This window comes from Festucalex cinctus, chromosome 18 (genome assembly GCF_051991245.1).
Source record: "Festucalex cinctus isolate MCC-2025b chromosome 18, RoL_Fcin_1.0, whole genome shotgun sequence".
Classification (NCBI taxonomy): Eukaryota; Metazoa; Chordata; class Actinopteri; order Syngnathiformes; family Syngnathidae; genus Festucalex; species Festucalex cinctus.
The window spans coordinates 7,624,425-7,649,158 of record NC_135428.1 but is presented as its reverse complement, the minus strand read 5'-3'; the positions used below and the strand labels follow the sequence as shown (position 1 = coordinate 7,649,158).

Here is a 24,734-nt window from a genome sequence, read left to right as displayed (position 1 = left end):
TGCTGTATGAAAATTATTAGAATGCCGTAAAACATTTTAATCAACATTTTATTTTCAACAGTATAATATAATCTTATACATCACCTTCAGCCCGGAAATTTCATTTATTGCGCACCGGAAATAGTTGAGACGCTCATTGTTTGAACGCGCAAACGGAAGCTGTAAGTGACCACGCTCTCAAAATAGTTTTAAAACATATTAAGAACGAGAGATATAGAGGCTACGTCATTACGTGGTTAAATAAATTAATCGGGAAGTCGTCTGGATTTTGTAACGTAACTTTTTATTTCCCTTACGTAGATGCATCATTCCATCATAACAAGTGGCACAAAAATAGCAGTTAACCGCTGCACAACATGCTGTAAGCTGTACCACTGCCCCGTGTCCCAGATATAAGCCAACCAAGCTGCATAAAATCACGACTCACCTGGCAGTCCACTCCAAAAACGCAATTTCGTTTGAAGGTGAGTGTATTGTCGTGTCGACGTACCTGTACAAGGTTGCGTTTATTGATAAACACCTTTTCTCACCCCCTTTGATTTGTTCTCAGACAAAAAGATATTGAGATGCAGTCTGGAGTGTAACGTAATAATGGATTCTGATTATATGCAGTAAACACATTTTAATTTATTGTCATGTAAGTTGCATGTTATTAATGTGTCTCTGCACAAGTTGAAAACGGTTTACTTGTTTTTCAACTGTGACATCTCTCAGTCAGATCACGTGGACACCATTGCAGTTGCATGGTTGCTATAGCTACAGTAAAGCCAGAAGCTTTGCCACACAACAAGATGGGAAAGCAACATCCCGACAACACTGGCATGTTTTCCTTTGGAGGAGATGGATGCAAATGACCATGGGGACATGCTTCAGGCGATAAATTAACGAGGGCGACCTCGTGGGAGCAAAACGTGTGAAGCAAGCTGAGACTTGCAACTGTTACACTGAGGCATTAGGGGGATCTGCACAAACACTGTACCCATCTTAATGACCCCCCCGGCTAACAAGAGCAGCTAGCGGAAGAAGCTAGTAACAGCTTACTAGAGCAAATAAGCAGCGGGAGCCAAAATCTCAGGACTCAGCGACAACCACTAGCAGGCAACTCATCTTGTCCGACACTAGCAACAAGCACTTTTTAATAGTGGGTTTTTAAAAAGAATGACTTTAGTTCACCACTGGATGGCGCTAAATATTACACATTATTCCTAGCAAATCTTCATAAAAAGTGAATGTCACGACTGCAGCTTGTGTAGATTCACAACACAGTGAAATATTTCATGATTTAATTTTTCTGTTTTTTTTTAATCTGTATAATATACAAATTACAGTTTCAAGTCATGAAGTTGATGATATTGAATTTGTTTTTAGATGCATCATTCCTATATCTGTTTGTGGACTGAAATGAACTGCTTTTAAAATGTAAATGAATAGATATGACCAAGTGCCCATTTTGAAATCTACAAAATCAACATGTTACATCGTCTTACTTTCTGTCTCATCAATGGAGGCCTCCCCATCTTCGGACCCAAATCCCGTGTCCCGGGAACTGCTGCTACCAGATGGTGAAGGTATTGTTGTCTGGCTCACAGGAGTTTCACCTTCATCACATCTTTCACAGATATTTGGCTCAAATTGTCGCCCTTTCATCCATCGGGCCTCCACTTTCTTTTCTTGTAGCTCTATGTTGTTAAATGTGTTAACCTTATTCTCTGTGCCAACCTCCTCATTTATTTCCTTTTTAACTCCTTTGGGAGAATCAGGACGTATTTTCTTTCCTTTTTCTGTATTTAAAGGTGCAGTGACCTCCTCTGTGTTGTCACTTCTGTTTGCCTCTCGCTCCTCTTTTTCCAGTTGAACTCTCCCCTCCTCCATCTTCACCAAATCACTGTGTGATGCCAGCCTTGACCCCGCCTCTCCACATTCGCCCCCGTGATGCGCGTCTGTCTCCTTTTCATCCGATTGGCCTTTTACGTGATCCTCCTCTTCCTCTCCGTGATGCACCGTTATGTCACGTGACGTCATTTTCTCATCCAGCTGGCTGTTAAAGCCTCGGAAATTGTTTCTGGCGCCGAAGATGTATTTACCCAGGAAAGATGAGCCGTCCGTGGACGGCCTGTCAGCCGCAGGGTGGCCCTCGTCGACCAAATGCTGATGGACCACTTTTAGGTCATTGTGCATCCTCACGACAGCTTTGTTGAGCTCAGTGATTCGATTACCAACATCTGATGGGGAAACATTGCGGGAATGCATTTGAATGTGTTTTGTTGATAATCACTATTAGTGCGATATAGTCAACATCCGTGTTACCTTTCCTCTTGGTCTCTTCGAACTCCCTGCGAGCCGATTCGATGTATCGCTGTACCAGAGCTCTGATCACCTGCTGACGGTACGGAACCTGGCTGTCCTCTGAGCCCTTTTTGTTGGACTTCACATAAAACAACAACAAAAGAACTTAATAATATTAGGTAAGAAAATTATGAATTTGTTTTGTCACATTAAATCTTACCAAAGAAGCAATTGGCGGGTATTTCGCCGAATTACAGTTAACACAGCAGCAGATACGCCTGAAGATACCCCTGATACAGGATTCCAAATGAACACATTAAAACAGATGGGGGGGAAAAAAGTTAAATTCCTTTGCAGCTAGTTTGACGCCCACCTTAATATGTAGTAGAAAGCTTTTGGCGAAGGGATGATGTTGAATGGGACAGGCATGGTGAGGCCCTCTCGGAAGTAACTGAGATAAAGCTTGGATCTGGCAAACTTCCACTCAACATCTGCATCGTCCTGAAATGATGTGCTGACATAAGAGAGTGTTGCAACTTAGGATCGAAATCTGCCTATCCGTATTGTTTAGCATACGTTGTCATTCGGGTCACTTTCAGACAACGGCAGGGCACGAAAATTAGCTTAAGTTAGCTAACATTGGAATGTGGAGGGAAGCACTTCAGCCAAGATTCGAACTGAGAGCTTTGCAACTGAGGCATATATGCTAAACAATAGCCTAAATGGGATTGTAATAGCCTTAATAATAACAACAACAATAAATAGATAAATAAAACAAATACATTTACTTCACAGCAGGAAATCCAACAAACAAACTGTATACCTCAATTTTCTGAAAGGAGTTGGTAATCATGGCAATAAGCATGTTGAGTAAGACAATGACAATGACGAGCGTGAAGATGCCGTACAAAATCCGTCCGACAAACTCGGCCAATACAAACTGTGGCATGTCCACGTAGTCCTGGTTGGCCACACCGAACATGGTCCAGAACAGGAAGTGGAAAGTCTCATTAAATCTGCAATGAAGAACCCAAACGAAGACCAAAGAGAAAAGTTTCACAACTACCGAATGTTTGTCTGAGTTCACCGTACAGTAGTTCAATGGTGGCATGAAAAACAATAATGTAAAAAGGATAACATAGGATGATATAGTTAGCTCGTATTCGTTAGCTAGCGTAGTTAGCTAGTATTTCAGCACATGCTCAAGGATGACATAGTAAGCTAGTAATCGTTAGCTAGCATAGTGAGCTAGTATTTCATCACATTCTCAAGGGCAATTACGACAGTAGATTAAAAATAATATATAACAAGTTTGTTTGTGATATTTAAGTCACTAGTCCTATACAAACAAGGTAAAGCTTAAACTCACCTGCCAAGATGTGGAGAGATGACATAAGGGACGTAGACATTGTTGATACCGCATAGGAAGGCTGTTCCAATGATCATCAGTATGAACATAAATCTAGATATATATATATAGAGAGAGAGAGAGAGAGAGAGAGATATAAATTTCAAGAAGTACGAGTTACTGTAAAGGCTTCCGAATAATAAACACTATCACCTCATCATGTCGTCAATCATCTTGCCAATGGAGATCTGGAGCGTTCCCAGGGACTCGTGTGCTGGGAGAATGTAAGCAAGCCTAGTAAAGCTCATCATGCTTGTAACTGCGAACAAAACCTCCGCAATCAGCTGAGGGTCCTCCTGATGCCAGTCGTCACGCACTGCCACACAGAAAGAACCTTAACAGTCTCTCACGATATGAAGTGATGGCCCCGTTGTTTACCTACCCGTCTGGGTGAAGTAGACACACTCCTCTGAGCCATTAGCGTCAAGACAGAGGAAATGACCCTTGAGCATGATGAGCACACGTAAGGCGAAGGAGGCCAAGTACATGCTGAGCACCATCATGTCTAAGCAGTTCCACCAGTCCAGGAAGTAACTCCTCAGACCCTCGATCCACACTTCCTTGCACTCGTACCAGAAGAAACCTGACGAGATAAGGCAACTCTTGGTTTGAGTACGAGTTGGGTGGCTTGACAGTGGTGAGAGCTCGCACCCACCGACCACCCACACCATATGGAAAGAGCTGTGCAGGATGTTCTGCTGCCTCGCCGCAAACTTATCCCGATACATCTCCATGGTTATGGATTCACCGAGTAATGTGATGAGGAACCACAGATAGGAGGCGGAGTGAAGAAGGAATTTGATCACAGGGATTCTTAGGATCTTTCCCACCTGAATCAGAGACAAAAGTATTGTCGAGTGTTGTGGTGAGGCGAGAACTGATTTTTGGTTACTTTAGACTTTGGTGCAATCCAGTAGGCGAGGCAGAGGAAGGGCATGGTGAAGAAGATCCCAACAGAGACGAAGAGCTTCCAAGCGGTCCTGCTACCTCTCCAACCCGCCAGGTTGCCACACCAGATTGAAGACAGAACTTGTTGGCAAATGGGGTGGGCCACAAACTGCACGAAAGCGATGATGAACACGTGTGAGCGCAGGATCAAGTCTTCCCTATCTCATCACTACATCTTCACTGCCACCTGCTTCTGATTGTAGTTGACGGCGAGGCGCAGTCTTGACAGGTTCGGTATGCCCTCCTCGAAGGCCTGCTCGTCCAAGGCGTCCTGGCTCTCGTCCCCGCAGCTGTTGAGAATGGTGGTCACCTCACTCTGGTTGCGACACATACCCAGCAACTCCACAGCAAACTCTTGACAAAGCTCCTCCAGGCTCAGGTATTGAGGCTGCATTGGGAACGGTGAGTGGCAGATCCGATTATTGTCAAATCCACAAACGTGGATGTAAAAAGTTGCAGATAAATGATGGTGTCGTTCATAAGACACGACTAAGAAAGGCCTGTTCACTGGTTACAGAGCAGATATGAAGGCAGAACCTGACACCCAGTAGATACTTCACAAAGACAACTGGTCATACTAGATACTATTCGGAACTTACCTCTATGGGGCTAGCCCAGGTCATGGGAAGCTTACCTTTATTGAGAATAACCCAAGACAAAAAAAAGAAAGATGGAAAACTTAAAAAATGTTTGATACTTCTGACCTTGAACTCCGGCTCCTTCCGAGAGAGTTTGCGGAGCTCGCTGCTGAGACTGAAGGCGCTGAGCATGGCGTCGTCAGAAGTGATGGACAGGTAAGCGCGGCTGGCGATGCCGCGGTAGGTGTTGATGCGGGACAAGGAGAACTTGAGCAGGTCGTACTGACGCCCGTTGCGGCACTCCAGACAGGCGCAGGAGATCTTGTGCGGCCACGGGATGACGTGACCCTTTTGGGTGAGCATGGTGACGATGTCGTAAAGATCTTTCTGGCACGCCAAGGTCAGCGGGGTAACGCCGGGGGCGAACTGCGAGTTGTCAATGGAGTGGTCGAAGATGGCTTGAGAGAAGGACCGCACGTCCATCTTGTTTCCTTTCTCCTGATCCAGGCGGTCCAGCAGGAGCTTGACCACTCGCGGCTGGTTGGTATCCACGGCAACAAGCAGAGCCTCGTGAATCTGACGGAAGTCGAACTTGACCCCCTGGAGTAGGGCATCCATGATGCAATCGCTTCCCAGGCGGATGGACAAGTTGAGGGCCTCCCTCCAAAGGCGATCTTCAGAGTCATCCAGCTGGCGGATGATGCCATCGCCCGTCTTGAGCAGGCTGCACACCAGCTCGAATTTCCCTTCCTGGATGGCGCCGATGAGCTCTGGTGGGAACTGCATTTTCTTGTTCATGATCTCGCGCCATTGTTCTGGCTGACAGTACAGGTAAATTAGCACTTCTTACAATGGTTCACATGCATTTTTAGCAAATGAAAGTTGGCTAGAATAAATAAAATATATCGAGAAATGAATTTGCAATACTGCTCATACTCAGAGAAACTGGTGAGTTGGAGCCTATCCAAGCAGACTTTGCGAGAGAAGCAAAGGACATCCTAAACCCTGACCAGTATCTCCATTACCATAGGCTTCGCACTGTTCCACCTTAGCTTTTACTTTACAAACAACATAATCCAGTGTCTCCTTTTTTGAGCCAATGCACAAATATGACTTTGAGTACTTACTGTGAGGTTTTGCATCCCTGATACCCGCAGCCAAAAACAGACGAACAAATTTGGAGCAATTTTCCGGTTCCACGCAATCAAAACAGATGGAAGAGAAAGAAGCGAAACAAGCACTTTGGCTCTCCGTGAGCATGTGAAGCTGTCTGTAAGGAACCTACATTTCCATGAGCTCCCCATGGGGAGCCAGCCAATTAAAATGTAACCTGTTCAAAGTGTTTCTGCTTAAACTGTGGCCTCCACTGAAAACAGAGGCTGGGTATCAATTAGGGTGGTTGTTACTGCACAGGCGGCAGATGTCAGCATTCCCTGAGGAACAGCAGGGAGGAGAGCAAAACAGGCTTCAGGATTTTTTTTTTCTCTCTCTCTGAGGGTTAAGGAGGTGGGCTGAGTAAATAATTAAAACATAGCCTATTATTATTATAGACTATCAAAATTCTGAAGGCGCTTACTTAGCCTAAGGCTACCCAAATTTCTGACAGAGCTATTGACAATTCTGAGTTTTTTATTGGTTTGTACTGTTCTGAAATAACACTTGCATCTCGTGGTGGTGCGACAGATGTTATACAGCAAACAAAACAAAAGTACTTTGTGACGTCACGTGTTAAGATGAAAAGTGCAAAGATGAGCTGGAGAGAAGTGAAAGTGAATGCTGAAAAGAACGTGCGTGAAGTTGGCCCTGGCCCGCCCCACGCAAACTTTGATGGAAATAGTCTTGTTTCATTTGTGCCATAAAAGGTTCCGTTTTGTACTATTACTGTTTTGCAGTTATTATAAATGTATTTGTTCACCCAGCCCCCCCATCTATTGAAAAACGGACCTGAAATGGGTCCATTTGTTTGTGCTACGTTTGTGCTGTAAAAATCGCAAACTCAGCACAAACGAAACAGACTATTTCCATCAAATTTTGCGAGGGGTGGCGGGCCAACTTCACGCACGTCTGAAAAGTGGTATATAAAAAAAAACATCTACAACAAATCATTACTTTAAAGGAAATATTTTAAAACAATTTCGAGAAGTAGCTTAAAAAGCACATTTTGAATTTAAAACTCTGATAAATTACAATTCTAGAACTTTTTTTTTAAACAATGATAGGAATAAAACAAAAACTAGCAAAAAGCAAAAAAAAAAAAAAAAACTTGGACACTCAGTTACTGAACACTTTTTTTTTTTTTCAGGTTCAAGAGGTGCTTCAATCCTATGCAAATTCCAATTAAAATGCAAACATTGGGATGATCAGGAAACCTGACGTTTTGTATTTGTGTCTGAAAAATCAGAGCCCTGAAAATGTTCAATTATAATAAGACTTTAAAAAAAATCTTGAACGTTTATAGGGCTCTAAATACTCTAAATAAATACAGCAGAAATAAAAAGTCAAATTCATGGTGCTTTAAATGATGGCAATTATGTGCCAACGTCTATTTTAGTGTTTAAAATATAATTGGTCACTCCTAAACAAAGCCACATCCTAGTTACAAGATGTGCACGCCACATTCTTATTTTTATTTTCCTGTGTAAAAAGATAATTTTGTCGTATAGGTGATAAGCCACATAAAGGTGGATAAAATTTTGAATTTTTTTTTATCTTCATCTTTTTTTACATATATATTAAAAGCTGGCATTTGAAAAAGGCATGTGTAGACTTTTTATATCCACTGTATACTGATTTAACAAATGTTGCATCACGATTGAACCATTTGAAAACGACAGTGTGAAAAATCCACACTTCGCACCATGTCTCAGTGCTGTGTCAAGTGAGTCCAATACAAATAAAAATCAAGCACACTATCTTATATATAAAAAAAAATAAAAAATAAAAAATCGTCAACCTAATATTCACATATAGACGAACATATTTTATCGAAACATGTTAAATACAAACTAAAACCACGCACTAAATGTTCAGTAAAACTCCGGTTTCACATAAAACGAGAGTTCACATTCTGACCAACGGTGCAGAGGCAGATTTTAGAGTTGCTCCTTTAGGGATTCCGCATTTGCCTTCATCTTCTGCTCCTGCATGCGACTGCGGGCGGAGGCTGCGTAGAAAAGTAGCCGTGTGTTAGAGTAGAAGTTAAGTCAGTGAGCAGTGTTCACTATTTGAGTTATTTAACTCATTTGCTCCCAAAAACGTATAAATATGTTCTATTTTAAATATTACCATGCTCCCAAAGACATATTTATACGCTTGTTTTTTTTTTAATGCTAGAGCACACAGAAGGCTTTGATGCAGCCTCTGAACTGAAGAGGGACGTTTGGAGAATGGTAGTTATTACAAAAACGGCAAGCAGGTGGCAGCAGAGTATAAGAGATCAACTAGAGCCATGTTGCAACAAGCTATTTTCCCCACTTTTTTAAACATTGTGAATAATGATGAAACTTAGCTATATTATAATGCTAAATGGTGCAAAACGGAAACAGAGAGAAATATCCTTTTTTTTCCTGATGAAAGAAGACACATTAATCTTTCTTTTGGAAGGTTACATGTTTTTAGAGCGATAGAACAGAATATTCTGTGGGCCTTGCAAAATCAGTCAAAATACAGTGAAACAGCCGGGAGGGAATAAGTTAATGAATGATACAAGTTACATTTCAGAACATGAATACAAACAGAGCAGTTGCTTACTCAAATCATTGAGCCTCTGGATCAGTGTTGAATCTCCATCAGATTTGCTATTACAAAAAAAAACAAAAAACAAAAAAAGCATCCATCAAAACGTTTCTTTTTCAAAACATATCAATTATTTTGATCTAATTTCCTTTTATGCCACTCCAGGGCATTTTTTTTTTTTTTTTTAACCAACCTTCCATCAGGCTCATCTTGCCCATCAACATCAAATCGTAACCTCTTGAGAAGTTTGGGCGTGCTTCCGTGATCTGAGGCTCTCTTCATGGCGTGCTCGCCGCTGCTGACCATCTGGTTGATCTTTTGGAAGCGATTGGGCGTCTACACATGACAATGAAGAAAAAAAAAAAAAGTAAAAATAAGAAAGTCTTGGCAGTCAACATATCAGGGGTAGCAAAACAAAGGAGCGTACCCCAAATGATTCACCAATGGAAACCAGCATTCTGCAGAGAGACAAAACAAGATGGGTCAAGCAGATGCTAACTTTGAAGCGGTGCAACTGCGACGTGCTGACCTGCTGCGTGGAGTCATCATGCCGGGGGGGCGTGAGCTCTTCATGGGCGACACGTACACGTTGCTGCTTCCGGGCAGACGCACAGGTGAACTGGGCAATTTATAAGGGCTGCATGGAATTTGTGGGATTGGGGAGAGGGTCGGAGGCTGGAAGAAAAAAACAACAACAAAAAAAAAGTAAAACAGACCTTGACTGTTGGAAGGTTTCCAGTCAACTAATTCACTACTACTACAACAGTTTTTCTTCTTATTTTTTATTTTTTACTGTACGGGCTTCATACAGCCACAGAGCAGCGTCATGTGCGGCCATTTTGTCTCCTTAATCTTGTGTTTGAAATATGCACGAGCTCCAAAACATTTCTTCACACTAATTTCTATGTAGCCCCACTAGTTTAATCACGCTATTCGCTCAATATTGTGTTTGTGGAATATGAATAAAGCAGCAAAATCCACCTATTTTTAGCCATCTTAGGAGACGGCCATTTTGTCACTTGCTGCCAGATATGACATCAGTTTCTGTAGGCAGATTAACGACCAATCACGGTTCAGCTTGTGAACATCACATGACCAAACTCAGAAAACAGGTGAGCCTTTTGATTGGTAGTTGCCTGAGCAACTGTGATGTCACCTTGAGGCGACAGCAAATCGCAAAATGTCCCGCCCCCTGATATAGATAACAATGGGTGGATTTTGCTTCTTGATTCATATTCCACAAATGCCATAATTATAATTATTATTATCAAATAATTTGATAATAAGAATTATTATTATTATCATCATCATCATCATCATCATCTTGTAAAGAAATTATTGTAAAGAATTTTTGGTTTGACTTCCCATTTAATTAAACAACTTCACCTCAAAAATAATTATAAGTGTGAAGTTTTCTGAAATTATTTATGAAATTCATACTCACCTAAATATGTTTGAAAATTAATCAATAAATCTTTATTGTACAAGCAAAGCAAATTGTAACTCAATACTGCTTGATGTAAATGGGGAACGATTCTTGGGTACAAAGGGTGTCTTACTCTTGTTGACGCATACTGCAGGATGTTGGTTTTCAGTTTTTGCATGAACACCTGGTTGTAGAAGACTATAATGGAGTCGTACTGTCCCTCTGTGATCAACACGTGCTTGAAAGTCTGTAAATAAACATACACGTCCGGTTACATTAACAAGCTGAGAGGGAGGGGGCAAAGAGGTTTGTTGAAAGACTGGATCACCTCCTGGTTCGTGTTAGGCATGTTCTTGTATGATGACACGATGGCCTTAAAACGCAGATCCACACTCTTGACTTTGCATATGGCGTACATGGCCGACATCATCAACTAGAAGAGAACGTGAGGAGGCAGCTGCTGAGCGGATGAAAACGTTGAGATATCAGAGACTGAAAATTGCTAGGCTACCTGGTCCAGGTGACGATCTCTCATCAGCTCGTACTTGTGCTGCAGGGTGTGCTGGAAGAGCGTCCAGATGATTGGCTCCAGCTCGGAATGGGAGGACAGGAGATAAGAGCAGAGCATCTTCAGTCTGGTGTAGGCCAGGCGGTACACTACATTGAAAGAAACAAACATCAACAACAGTTTCACCATGTGACGATTGATGTTTGCGAAAAGGACACAATTAATTCACACGTTTCTCAAAATGGAGTAAAAAAAAAAAAAAAGATTTTTGCGTACATTTCTTATAGAAGAGGCTTAGAGAGTTGGACTTGAGGTTCCGGGGGTTCTTGCCCACAGCCTGGGGGGCAGGCTGATTCGGCGGTGGAGCGGCAGGTTGAGAACCAGGCGGGGCGGTTGAGTCAGAAGGCAAGCTGCGAAGGCACGGGCGAACGGGGGACAGATACCTGACACATAAAAAATTGCCACATTAACTCTTTGACTGCCAAAGACGTTTAATAATGATTAGTAAAATTCCTTTGAATGGAATGCGATCTTTCATTTAGTAGCCACATTGTATATGTAGTAAAGGCAAACAATATTCTTTTTGCCTTGAAAGATGAGTTAAAATTAGGGATGGGCCGATACCAGCCTCATTTCAAGTACTCGAGTACTCGTTACGCAGACGAGTACAAGCGACCGATGGCAGAGGGGGAAAACATTAAGTGAGTCCTCCTTGCCTGTAACTGGCGCTAGCTTGCAGCAGTTTTTCACCAAAACTTCACCGGTTTGGAAATACTTCAAAATTGTGAATCTCAAACTAAAAGAGCATTTTTGTGTTTTATTTTGAGCGTTAAGACTATTGAAGTGTGACTGTGCTGTTTTTTGTCAAAATTAAAGGAAATATATTTGTTTAAAAATATCTTTTAGTGATTTTTTTTACTTGTCAAAATGTACTACTGGTATCGGCAGTTGGTATGGGTATCGGTGAGTACTGAGGGTCTGAGTATCGGTATCGGTCTGAAAAAAAGTGGTATCGAAGCTCCCTAGTTAAAATGCTCAAAAGCGGCTGGCACTGTGGATTTTTTTGTTTTGTTTTTATAACGTGTGGCAGTCAAAGAGTTAAGGTAAAATATTGAAATAACATTGAGAATAATAACAATAAAAAAAAAAAAAAAAAAATTTTTTTTAAAAACGTATAAATTTTGGTGTACCAAAAGTTAACTTAATGTAGCCCCCCCAAATCCAAACTGACTACACTTCCCCTTTCTAACTGATTCAATGAATCATATCTTAGTATGTATACTCAAAGTGACGAGCACATGAAACTCATGCTTCTGATTCACGGTGGTTTTGCAACATTGACGTGTTGGCTGGTGGACTCACAGGTCGGCAGCCGTGTGGTTGTGCTGCAGCGGTTGGTTGAAGCTAGCAGGAGCCTCCGCTTGTTCTACTGCGCCGCCCTCATGCTCCTGCTTCAGCAGCTCGAAGAGAGGCGAATCCTGGGGCATGAAATAAAAAGGAGCTTTTGAAAAGAGATTGCAGACTCAACAGGGAAAACTGAGATCAGTTTTGGATTCTGCACTCAAAATTCTGTTAAAAATAGCTGTCACCGTTTTAAACCATAAATAAGCAGATGCCATTTGTACTTGTAATACTGGTTTATTTATCTTTATCTATTTTATTTATTTATTTATCTTTATTTATCGTAACAATATTAAAAGTAGCCAAACTGTCAACATAACATTACTTTTCACCCGCTTCCACCGAAGACAGCATTGTGAACTATATAGACCATGATTCTTTGCACCACTGAGCCAATAGAAGTGCATTCTTCGTCACTGCTGTTATGTACAAAAACATAATTTTTGTTGTCAATAGCATGAGTTTTATTGTTTGTTTTTTTTAAATAAACATCCTGAGTTTTATACAGCATTGAGTTTTTTTTTTTTTTTTTTTTTTAAATATCATCAACCTCCCTGCAACCTCCTTTTGCCCGTTAGTTTTTATTTTATTTATTACTTTTTTCACAAAAACAACCAGATGACTTTTTCAGTAAAGTATACTGACTTTTGCTAGATGTTTTTATTTATTTATTTTTTAATCTGGATTTTAAAAAAAAATATATATATATATATATAAATATATGATTTGAATATAATGCACACACTATACTACACTGATATTTCTCTGCACGTGACTATCCACGTGTAAACAGACACGAGATGAGCTGACGAGGCACTCGGGTGTGGTTCCCACTCAGCAGCTGCAGGTACAGACATGCAACTAGTGTGTTGTTCTTTTGTAGTTAACACATCCTGGTGAGCCATAGCAATGACATTTGTCAGCTTCAACTATATCGACTGACATATGGTTTGCTATCAAAGTCCAGTGTGGACTTATTAGACAAAAGTGAAAAGGAAAATAAGAGATCATAAAAATCCATGTCAGCAGCAGCTTCAAAGAATATAAAACATATACAACAACTATAAAGGAAACCCAGATATTGTGGAATAACAAGTTCTTACATTAATATTGTCATTTAAAGTGCAAAACAGAAGTGGGAAGGCTTTGGCCCGAGTGGAGGCTCCTCCCTTTCCTTTTGTCTCGAATTGTCTGACACGCTAGCAGCTTGTAAAAGACCTTCAGACCGAGCAGAAGCGACGGAAGCGAAACAAGAGATCGCTTCGTGTTTGTACGGGCTTGCAGAGCACACGTGTGACTTTTAAGGAACAGGAAGACAAAATCAACTAAAGAACAAGGACGATTACCCAATGCACAAGGACTCATGTTTGGATAAAGCAAAAGGTGTTTAATTGAGCATTTTGACTCCATTTTCCTCTCCCAATGCAAATGCAAACAAATGGACTGTTACAGACTGGTGGATAAACAGGTTTTTTTTGGTGGCAGGCGATGAACTACTCCACTCTGTGAACATAACAGAACCATCAGCTTGATTTCAAAATGTCAAATGGTACACTGGGTGCCACCTTGACGAAGTGCATCAAGAACGATGACTTCAAGTACCCTCTGTACAGCACAGTCTTCAGCCTGGTGTTTGTCTTTGGCTTCCTCTTCAACCTCGTGGCCGTGTACATTTTTGGGTGCACGCTGAAGCTGAGGAACGAAACCACCACGTACATGGTGAACCTCGTCGTCTCGGACTCGCTCTTCGTCCTCAGCCTGCCTTTTCGGATCGTCTACTTCATAAAGCGGGAATGGATGTTCGGAAGCGAGCTGTGCAAGATTTCCGTGGCGCTTTTCTACACCAACATGTACGGCAGCATCTTCTTCCTCACCTGCATCAGCGTCGACCGCTTTCTAGCCATCGTGCACCCGTTCCGCTCTCAGAAAATTCGGACCAAGCGGAACGCCAAACTGGCCTGTGTAGCGGTATGGGTGCTGGTTCTTTCTGGAAGTATCCCCACAGGATTCCTTCTGGATACCACGTCACCCAAAAACGTCAACGCTTCGTCCAACTACTGCTTTGAAAACTACTCCAACAACCAGTGGAAGTCCGAGCTGTCCAAGGTGGTGATGTTCATCGAGACGGTGGGCTTTGTGATCCCACTCATGGTCAACGTTTTCTGCTCTGCGATGGTTCTACGGACCTTGAAGAAACCTCAAACCATCAGCCGCGGCGGAAGCATCAACAAGGCAAAGGTTTTGAGGATGATCATCGTACATCTACTCATCTTCTGCTTCTGTTTCATCCCTTACAACATCAATCTAATGTTCTACTCTCTGGTCCGGACCAAAGTCCTCAAAGGATGTTACGCCGAACATGTGGTTCGAACCATCTACCCCATTTCGCTGTGCATCGCAGTGACCAACTGCTGCTTCGATCCCGTTGTTTATTACTTCACGTCGGAGGCCATTCAGAGCTCCATCAAACGCAAGTCCACCGTGTGGCACAACGGCGTCAAGCTTCTCGACAGACTGCATGGGGACAGCGCGCAAAGCAGCCCAAATACTACACCCAGAAGTCGGACATTGAGGCCTCTCGGAACCGTCTCAAAGAGTTTACAGGTGAAAGCAAATTCCACTTTGTGAAACTATGAAAGGATAAAATTGGTTTTATACAACTAAGAACATAAGACATTGGACACTAATTAGTGGGACCAAAGACATTTCCCTTATTCAGCCCACAAAAATGAGAACATCTGACTGGATTGATATTCCAATGAAATTGTACGCTTCTGAAAGAGCTTATTTTTTTGTACATGGAACGCACTTGTCTTCAGTATTAGTTTTGTTTTGTTTTTTTATGTACTTGAGGCCTCTGAAGACTTTCAAGGCACTTTAATAAGTGCTACGCCCTCAGACAGCTTCATTCTGAAAGTAAATAAATCAGTTATGATTTGAACTTAACCTTATAAGAAGTGGGTTTTTTTTTAAACTATAGGTCTGCACAACTGAGTCATACAGTCGCTTACATCACAACTGTAAGTAGTTTGACTAGCTGAGGTCACAAACGCACAATGACTCAAAAAGCTGCCAGGTGTGGTAAATGATTAACAATACCCTAGCACCAGGCAACAGTTTAATAACATTACAACTGGTCTGAACCGAACAACTGAAGTGAAACAAAATCAGCAATTGCTTGGAACAGAAACAGCAGGAATCCAATCATGAATACTTAATAAAATGCAAATCTAGATTATTCAAATATGAGAAACCGTTCAAATTGTCACCTGACAAAAAAAACAAACAGTGGAGCTGGTGAAGCTAGAATTATATGCAAAATACTCGTTGCCCTTTCTTGCCAAAGCTGTGTGTGCAAGACTGAGCGCTGCAGCATTCCTGTCAGGCAGCTTTGCCCGAGGGTCTGCTCTGACACGGGGTAATACCTCCCACTTGTAAAACATCAGCATGCGAGCAACAACACGCCTCGAGAAACATGTCCGATTCCTGACCAAAGTGTACGTGAGGCACGCAGGAATGCAACCAAGGATACTGATACATGACTGAGTGGAATTTGCCGTTATTTCAAATAATCAAACAGTACGTCACCTTTTCTATTCAAATGTATGTTCCGTCTAAGGTGTGTCGTTTTATATTGTGTTACCATTAAGCTAGCAGAATTTCCTTAACACATAACATGTAATTCTCTGATGTTTAGTATGACAGTAAACGTTAACTGGGAGATGCAACAAAGCTTGAGGCCTCTTTTTTTTGGAAGAATTGCTCACTAACTGCCAAACTGCTGCCTGTTGTGACGTGAATTGCGTTTCCTGCCAGTATCTAGTGCAGGGGTGGCAAACTGCGGTCCTCGAGGGCCGGAGTCCTGCAGGTTTTATAGATTTCCCTACTCGAAGTGCAGCTGATTCCAATTAACAGGCTCGTTATCAGGATTCTGCAGAGCTTGCTGATGAGCTGATCATGAATCAGCTGTGTTGAAGAAGGGAAATATCCAAAACCAGCAGGAATGCGGCACTCGAGGACCGGATCTCGCCACCCCTGATATAGTGGTTCTTAAGTATCTGGTACAAATTGACCTCAAGCTTTGTTTGCCTCTTTTATGGAAATCCAAAGTTAAAACTTTATCGTCAAAAAGATGTTGTTGACCACCATCAAAGATTAAGTCAACTGTGTCTGTTCCAGGTGCGTGTTTATATCTCGCCTTTGTAAATATACACTCCATAAAGTGGTGAGCAACTTGCCTTCATTAAACTTTACCTGCTACTGTTTTAATTGCTCCAACAGAAACTCATGAACATGTTCCACCTTCCATTTTATGTTCTCATAAAACAAACTAATTTCATTCAGGGAGAAACGTGGGGATTTACAGCATCTCTGAGTCATGGAGCTGTGGAATATAACTAAACCATCAATGCCTGTCAATCAAAGCACATCTCTGCCCTGCTCTGATTTTTTGACAATGGTTTACAGTATATCAAAAATTATGATGTATAATAGGAGTCAATGTGACCAAAATCGGCATTTTGTAAAATTATGTGGTATAAATTGCCCTCTCCCATTTGTAATCATTTAGAAACTACCACATGGTGCCAATTTTAACCTCTACATGTTAGGACTATCTGCTGAAATTTTTTTTAGCTTACTAGCGTTTTTTTAAATCCACAAAAAAAAAAAAAAAAAAAAAAAAACGCCCAAAATGAGACAACCACCCAGGGGCTAACAAGAACCACGTTCCAAGACAATTCCGGCCACAAATAATCAGCCTGATTGATTTTTAGGTACTGGTTAATTACAGGAAAAAAATAAATAAATCCTGGATTGGCAATAAAAGTGCATCGATTTGACCTTGATCATATGTGTATATGTAAGGAAATCTTACTAACAGTCTTCCATGCGATACATTCCATGATGAGGTTCTCGCAGGTCTCCAGATGTTTGACGATGTCTTTGCTCAGTGTGGGATCTGCTTTGATGAAACTCTCGATGACTTTGTAGAAGTCAAAGCCACTGATGTTTAAAAAGTCGAGTATCCACGGAAAGCACAGGTCCGCTTCGCCCGGGTCACCACCGCGGCCGTGATTGTACCCTCCAGTCTTGAAACTGCTCTCTAATCAGGAGAAGTGAACTGTTAGGGTCTCCAGACTAACATGACAGAATCCAAAAACTTGTAAAAAATATTTATAAACACACCTCCGTATGTTGCCATGACAACTTCCAGAGCACAGGCCAAGAGTGATGTGTGGAATGTGGAGTCGTTGAGAAGTTTACTATAATGGGCCAGAAAATAGCACAACAACAAAAAGCATGCAACGACTTCCAACAGTCAACAAAAGTAGAAATTAATACATGGAAAGAAAACTTAAAAATCATTACATTAGTACCTGAAATTTTGCACAGACAGTCGTTTCTCTTCCTATTGAAAACCAAGAACAAAAGTGTAAATGTTGATTTTTTTTTTTTTTTTTTGGTTCCACATTTATCTTAAGATTTTGGATCCAAACATTTTATTGACAGAAGTAGAATTTATGAAATAAAATTGCTAAATGGCATTCCTCGAAAAACTGTGAATCAAAAATACAGTACCGATTTGAGCATGGCCTCCATGACTTTGTAGTAGAGTTTGACACCAAGCGTAAATCTCTGTAAAATACAATACAAATAAAAACCATTCACCATAACACATCATTACAAATAAAAGAGTATTATTATGCTCCGCATCTATTCGAGTGTGACTTTATACCTGCTTTCCAAGAGTGATGCAGCGCGGGCCAACTGCCTCAGCAAACTTCTGGCTAAATGTTGGTCCCAATGTCTCCAAGCGCTTCAGCACATCCCGCGTTGGGTCCACGGTACAGTTCTGATAACACAAAGGAGGCGCAAAGTCACACACGGACGCCAGCTGACATTTGTAATTAGTGCAAAGGTTTGTGGAGAAGCACCTTAAAATAAGTTGCCAAGTTGGTGGACGGCCGGTCGCCACAGGTGGTGAGATCGCCCCTCAACTGCTGAATGGAGGTCATAGCGGCTCTGATGAGACAAAACGACAATAAAAACATTTTTTTTTAAATGTGCAGCAATGATCTATGATAAGCACACATAACATGCCCCATATGTTGTCACTAACATGACCTCAACACCTTCTGTATGTGGTTGCTCACCTGATTGGAGTCTGAGGGATGGGAATGGCATCTTCTTCCAGCATGTTCTTCTTCGGTGTTCTCTCCACTTGGACCCTGGAGGAAGGATGTATGAATGATTTTTTTTTTTTTTTTTAATTCCCTCAATTGTATTTGCCTCAATCATTAAACCAGAAGGTAGTTCTGATTTTAAAATCCTTACGGGTCTATTTCAGGCATAAGAAGTGTCTCATCGTAATCCAAAAATAGCCGTGCATCAATGTCTCTACTCTTGAGGTAGTGCTCTTCATACTGTTCGTTGACGCTACTGGCCTGTGGTGAGAGTAAAAAGCTGTGGGTTCATCGCTTAAGATGTATTGGCGACAAATGGACATATTCAGTATATGATCACATTTATGAAAGAACATGTTAAGTTGATCTGGATCATATTGTAAATTGTATACGGTACACTCGTTTTGTTTTTTTTTGCTTTTGTTTTTTTTTTTATCTATAGACGATTGCTTCAATAATCCATGTTTGACTCTTAAAAGCAGTTGGGTCAAAAACATCTTTTTTTTTTTCCTTTAAACCCAAAAACCATTTAAAATAACTAAAAAAATAAACCAATTTGTGGCATAAATGGGGCCAAAAAGCTACTTGTGTCAATTTTACCCAATTTTGTGGGTCATTTTAACCACCCTTCACCCCCTCCCAAAAAAAAAAAAAAAATTGTCATTTTGTGTAAGAAAGTTGGGTTGAATTAACCCAAATTGTGCCATCGGTCCAATTTTTTTTTACCCAAAGTGACCCAATAAAAACAACTCAAAAACAACCCAATTTGTGTAAATACGACCAACCCACTACTTTGGTCAATTTGACCCAATATTTGGATTGTTTTAAAAAATTAAAAAATTAAAAATGTACAAAAACCCCAAAATTGAATTATTTGGATTTAAAACAATAATATTTGGGTTGTTTTATAAAAACAACACACTTCTTTGTACAAAATGCCCAAAATTAGATTATTTGGATATAAAACAACCCAAAGCTGGGTCAAATTGACCCAAGTAGCAGGTCGGTTCAATTTTGTAACCAAAATTGGGTTATTTATAAAGAAGCAGTTTTAAGGGTGCAGGTTGGATGAAATTAGTAACCCACAACAAAACCCAATTTTGGTGTTGTTTTGTAAAAAATAACCTAATTCTTGGTGTTGTTTTGTGGGTTATTTATTGACCCAATTATGGTGATTAAATAACTCAAAAAGTTGGGTCGGTCTCTTTTTTTTTTTTAGCCAAATTGGGTTCTTTTTGACCCAACTGTTTTGGAGTGGATTATTAAGGTGAGATTGGGTGTTTTGGATGTGTAAGAAATGAATGACATAAATATTTCACAGGAAATAAATTATTTTCTTAACAAACAGAAAGGACAATTTGCATATTGTGCACTCACATGTTCAACAACGGACGAACGAACATAAATGATGAGAACACAGTGAGGCGAAACAACCCTCACAAGGCGTACCTGAGGAAGACCAGGAGATTTGGGAAGATCCAGTGACACCAGGAAAGCGGAGAAACTGCTCTGATAGACATTTTTAACCTACAAATGCAATTAGCAGGAAGAAAGCGCACATGGGGTCAAACAAAGACTTTTCCAGATGATGTTTATCAAGCGCAGAAACGCAAACCTCATCTATGTTGCATTCGTTTTCCTTGCACAAGGTTTCAAGCAGCAGCATGTTCGCCTCGGGTTCCGCAGGTCGCGCTTTGGCGTTGTTCTGGTTGCGACGAGATGTTCGCGTGACGGGGATCTGAACCTTGCTGACGGCTGATTCTGACAACGGTGACAACTTGATTTTGTTCATTTTGTAAATGTTATATGCTATAAGGAAGTCAACTTTCATCCATGGCAGAATATTCTCTTGGCCCAAGGGCACAAAATGTGATAAGTGTGTAAACAGATTTTTCCACATGAAGCGTAAATTTGCAATATGCAACGGAGTCTTACGGTAAAGAGGCTGCAGTAGAGCGGAAGGGCATCGCTTGATGAATAACTCTAGAGTGCACAGCAGCAGTTGAAACGATATGACCAGGTCATCCTCCATCTGCAAAGCCTTTCCTGCAGGAGAAACATCATCACAGCGTGGAGGTCCACTGTTAGGCAACACACAAACACAAGCATCGGCACCAAAACATTCCAATGGAACCAAAAAGGAAGGATGAGTGAGAAACGGAACTGGGAACAAGATGGAAATAATTCCAACACCTGATCGTGATTCGTATTTTTAAACACTTAACTAACCTTTGGCCAAAAGGAACATCGTCCAGCAGGTGCGTATGATCTCAGTCTTCCTGGAAAACCAAACAGTGAGCAAAAGAGACCTTTTAGACCAAAGAAATAACCAAAAATCTGTCTGGAGCCACAAAACATTGAAACATTGTGATGAAGGAAAAAGCGAGTTATTGTTAGTCTTATGTACCAAGGGCCAATATTAGCTGCACATAACAGAAAAATATGCAGCATCCAATTCATTTTTGACAATTTTATGGACACATTATGGGAAGTATCCGCCTCTTTTCCTTTTGGAACATGCTATGGCTATTTTTTTGACATTTTTTCTGCCTTTTTTAAAGATCAATTTCTGACATTTTTGGCAATTTTATGGACATTATATGGTAATTTTCAAGATATTTTCTTTTCTTTGTTTGTTTTTTTAACATTTACTTTCTTGCCTTTTCTAAAATCTATTTTTTGGGACTCTTTGGGCAATTTTGTGGACATTATATGTCAATGTTCAGGATTGCTTCTTTTGTTTTGGGATATTTTATATTTACTTTTTAAACGTTTTCTGTTTTTCTTTTTTTTTTCTTTTTTTAAATAAATGTTCTGATTTTTGGGGGCCAATTTTGTGTGCATTTTATGGTAGTTTTATGCCTTTTGTTTTTAGAGATTTTATGGTCACTTTTTAAACGTTTTCTGTTTTTCTTATTCAATTCGCTGACATTTTGGGGAATTTCATGGGCATTTTATGGTCACTTTCGGGTTTTCCTCTTCCTTTTTAGAAATTTTATCTTTACTTTATTGTTTTTACATTTTTAGGTAATTTTTTAAACTTTCATCTATCTGCCTTTCAACTCTTTTTCTGACAACTTAAAAAAAATGGGCTCTGACATTTTTCAGATATTTATTTTTTTCATTTGTGTTTCATTTGCTATTATTTTAATTTAATCATTAATTTAAATAATATTTTATATTGTAAAAAATTACGTTTCCCCCCCCCCTGACAGGGAGCCACAGAAGACTAAAGAGCCACAGGTTGCAGACTACTGATCTAAACCAAGCAAGAAAGTGTTCAACTTACTTTGCCTCAGGGGCCACAGCAAAGATCCTTTTGCACGTCCTGAAACAACAACATGACATCGGAATAACAATTTAGCCTTCAAATTAGGCATCTTTAACGCCAATGCTATGCGCGTTTACTCACTTCTCAAACCTCTGGTAAAGAGCCAGGGTCACATCGTATTTGTTCTCCAGTCGTTTTAGTGCTGAATTCACCTTGGTGCTTATTGCGTCCAAGTTGATGTCCAACTTGCGAACCAGAGCCACAAACTGCTTCACGCTGAAAACGTTTTGTAGAAGAAAAGATATATTTTGTTCTTAAATCAACATATCTCAGTGTATGCAGTACAACAATAATACAAATATTTAACGTAAGTACTTTCATGGTGTGTTATTGAATGCTAATAATGTGTGCAAAGTGGATATCATAAATTGGGTCCATTTAACAAACTCACAATACAAAACTTTACTTTGAATTTTAACTAGTCTCAGTTCAGGAAAATGCCCAATCAACACAATTTATTTGCAGTAACATTATGAGGAACCATCATGAGTACTTACTTCATAGAGACTGCTTTTAAGACCTGACTTATGGTGAAGTAAGTAACGTCCATGTCGGTCACAACTGTGAACAGACAGGAACCCCACAGCCTTTTTTCATCTTCCTAAAGTGAGATGTTAAAAAAAATTGCATCGTTTACATTTTTTTTGGAAACTCACAAACATTAATCTAGCAGCTATTTGGCCATAAGGGAGTCGATAAATTAGCAATGTGACAAGTGGTTGACAACCGACTTTGTGGAATAATTTTCAAAAAATGGAATGAGCACTTCAAATGTCTCTAAAACCCCCTATAACAAATAAATTCAGAAAAATATATTGTCTAGGGATATTTTTAGCGGAAACTTGTAAAAGACAAATGGAAGAAATGAGGAGAAATTTGAGAAACAAAAAAGTTATACTGTTTTTGACCACATATTCTAAAGGGGATATCACACAAAAACGTTGGCTTAAAAGCTCAATTTTTCCCTAACATTTCATCCAATTTTCAAAATTCTTGCTGTATTGTACTCAAGTTGAAATGGCCTTCCTAAATACATTTGGACAGATTTTCATTTTATGGTTGAAATCCTGTCACATTGCGAGAAAAATGGCCTCTGTTTGTATGACAAGAGCATTTCTGCAGTACGTACAGCAAATTCATCCAGGCATTCCTCGAGACTTTTGTACATCTTCCAAGTAGAGTCACAAACCAGATCAGACACCTGCAGGTTCTTGCACAGAGCAACAAAGTCAGCATCCTTGTCCTTGTGCCTAGAGATTGGCGAGAAAACACAAATTATATCAACACTAAATCTGCAAATTCAAATCATTTTACTATCTCGTGAGAAATTATCTTTGTAACGACATATTTGTGTGTGATTTAGCGGCTATGTATTTCGTATCGAGATGCAGTGCAAATACAATAGCAAATATTTTGTTGAATTAACATCTAATAGTGTCAAATATATCAAAGTGAAGTACTTTTATTGCCGTTTTCAGGTTGATTTAACATCTAGTAGTGTCAAATATATCAAAGTGAAGTACTTTTATTGCCGTTTTCAGGTTGATTTCAGTGGTTTGTGTAAGTGAAACTAATATTGAGGCGCAATAATGTATTGAGCCTCGATTTATAGAGATAGATAGAGATAGAGATAGAGATAGAGAGAGAGATTATTAGCCAAATGATCATCAAAGAGTCATCGACAGTATAACATGAAACAAGCGTTGCACTTTCAAATTTGTAACTTAAAAATAATATCTAGGTGGCTTACTTTTTAACCGAGAACTCTGGAGTCGTTTTAATGTCCGGAGAGGAACTTTCACGTCTCTTTTTCGGCTCTTTGTTTTGGATCGTCCCGGCACTACGCCTCTTAGGTGGCATCCTTGTAACCCGCTAACAAACCAGCAGATATATGGCAAATATTGAGTATATGATGCAGACTCTTTAAAAAATATATATATACTGAATTTAAATCCCAATCCAGCGGGTGTGTGTCGATAACACAAAACATGGATGACTTCCGGAAACCGGAGTGGTGTGTTCGATTTGTGTCACTGCAGTGCGCGCTGGGTTGGAAATGCCGTACTAAACGTGCCTACCGCCGCCAACTGATTAAATGAAAACAAATGTTATTTGCTTATATGAGCAATTCCATTTATATCATCTATGTATTGCGCAAATAATATTACAAAACAGTACTGCGTTACTTTGGTTGTTTTGTGTAGCGAACCGCAGCATCATGTGACCGGAAGAGAAAGAGCATATTAGAAACGATCGAACCCAAAATCATGAGAGAAAACCGCGGGAAAGTGTATACGCAACATCCGCTTATTTGCATTTATCCCGCCATTTGAATTCCTACGTCACAAAGAACAGAATACTTGCTTGTTTTTCCCCCCCCACACACCTAACTGTAACAGTCGACTCATATTAGTACTTGTGAATAAACGAATCCTTTATTTGTGGTATATGTGGCAATCTTACAGAATCAACAAGAGTTATGAATGTCTAAACTTTATTACACCATGGACTGTCACTTGAATGCTCTGAAAGTATGAATTACCGTCGGCAAAAGTAAAGCCACCGGAAGTGCCTTGGCGGCCATAAAGTGCCTTGGCGGCCATCTTAGGCTGCCACAAAACTTGAATGCATTGATTTTTCTGCGGCGTTTTCATGCTTTTTCTCACCCATGCCGTTGGCGTCGCGCCGAAACCTCATAAGTCACAATTTGGTAAAATAATATATTTTTCTTAAATCTACACTCAAAGTCAGTCTTTGTGTTGTTTTCAGAAGGAATTATTGACCAATCTTATTAAGTGTTGAAAAAGTCTTACTCTTTGATGGTGCAATGTTACTGGCTGAACAAACAGGCAATCAAAAGTGAGTGGCGGTGCAGAGCAAGGTTTCGGCCGACTTCCTCGTTCTTGTTTGTCAGTGGATACTTTGACT

At 40.3% G+C, this 24,734-nt stretch overlaps 3 protein-coding genes across 6 annotated transcripts; 1 reads left to right on the top strand and 2 right to left on the bottom strand.

The window, feature by feature from the left end:
* Nucleotides 1–136: 136 nt before the first annotated feature.
* On the bottom strand, nt 137–6,738 carry LOC144005895 (short transient receptor potential channel 2-like). 3 transcript variants are annotated; one of them, XM_077504360.1, is made up of 13 exons: nt 6,348–6,717; nt 5,347–6,039; nt 4,830–5,030; nt 4,587–4,751; nt 4,350–4,524; nt 4,077–4,277; nt 3,848–4,010; nt 3,656–3,748; nt 3,110–3,302; nt 2,660–2,787; nt 2,507–2,576; nt 2,308–2,425; nt 137–2,222 (listed from the first exon to the last, which is right to left on the bottom strand). In XM_077504360.1, exons 1-13 carry the CDS (start codon nt 6,522–6,524, stop codon nt 1,474–1,476), a joined length of 3,126 nt encoding a protein of 1,041 aa, XP_077360486.1. In that variant the 5' UTR covers nt 6,525–6,717; the 3' UTR covers nt 137–1,473. The 3 variants fall into 3 exon arrangements, with proteins under 3 accessions (XP_077360486.1, XP_077360485.1, XP_077360487.1); XM_077504359.1 differs by having other exon boundaries at nt 4,077–4,524; XM_077504361.1 differs by lacking the exon at nt 2,660–2,787 and having other exon boundaries at nt 3,228–3,302; nt 4,077–4,524; nt 6,348–6,738.
* Nucleotides 6,739–7,313: 575 nt separating this feature from the next.
* On the bottom strand, nt 7,314–24,692 carry rb1 (retinoblastoma 1). Of its 2 annotated transcripts, none has more exons than XM_077504363.1 (27): nt 24,620–24,692; nt 22,936–23,056; nt 22,304–22,407; nt 21,888–22,022; nt 21,765–21,803; nt 20,705–20,754; nt 20,411–20,521; nt 20,091–20,236; nt 19,925–20,002; nt 18,627–18,736; nt 18,446–18,520; nt 18,227–18,314; nt 18,028–18,144; nt 17,871–17,927; nt 17,669–17,700; nt 17,478–17,554; nt 17,171–17,394; nt 12,252–12,367; nt 11,166–11,332; nt 10,893–11,038; nt 10,710–10,814; nt 10,515–10,628; nt 9,485–9,630; nt 9,383–9,413; nt 9,149–9,291; nt 8,971–9,017; nt 7,314–8,383 (listed from the first exon to the last, which is right to left on the bottom strand). In XM_077504363.1, the coding sequence occupies exons 2-27, from the start codon at nt 22,972–22,974 to the stop codon at nt 8,313–8,315; spliced, it is 2,568 nt and encodes an 855-aa protein (XP_077360489.1). In that variant the 5' UTR covers nt 22,975–23,056; nt 24,620–24,692; the 3' UTR covers nt 7,314–8,312. The 2 variants fall into 2 exon arrangements, with proteins under 2 accessions (XP_077360489.1, XP_077360488.1); XM_077504362.1 differs by lacking the exon at nt 24,620–24,692 and adding an exon at nt 23,557–23,798.
* Nucleotides 13,455–15,236, top strand: LOC144005898 (lysophosphatidic acid receptor 6-like). The gene is made up of 2 exons (XM_077504364.1): nt 13,455–13,673; nt 13,776–15,236. Exon 2 carries the CDS (start codon nt 13,830–13,832, stop codon nt 14,916–14,918), a length of 1,089 nt encoding a protein of 362 aa, XP_077360490.1. The 5' UTR covers nt 13,455–13,673; nt 13,776–13,829; the 3' UTR covers nt 14,919–15,236.
* Nucleotides 24,693–24,734: the final 42 nt, after the last annotated feature.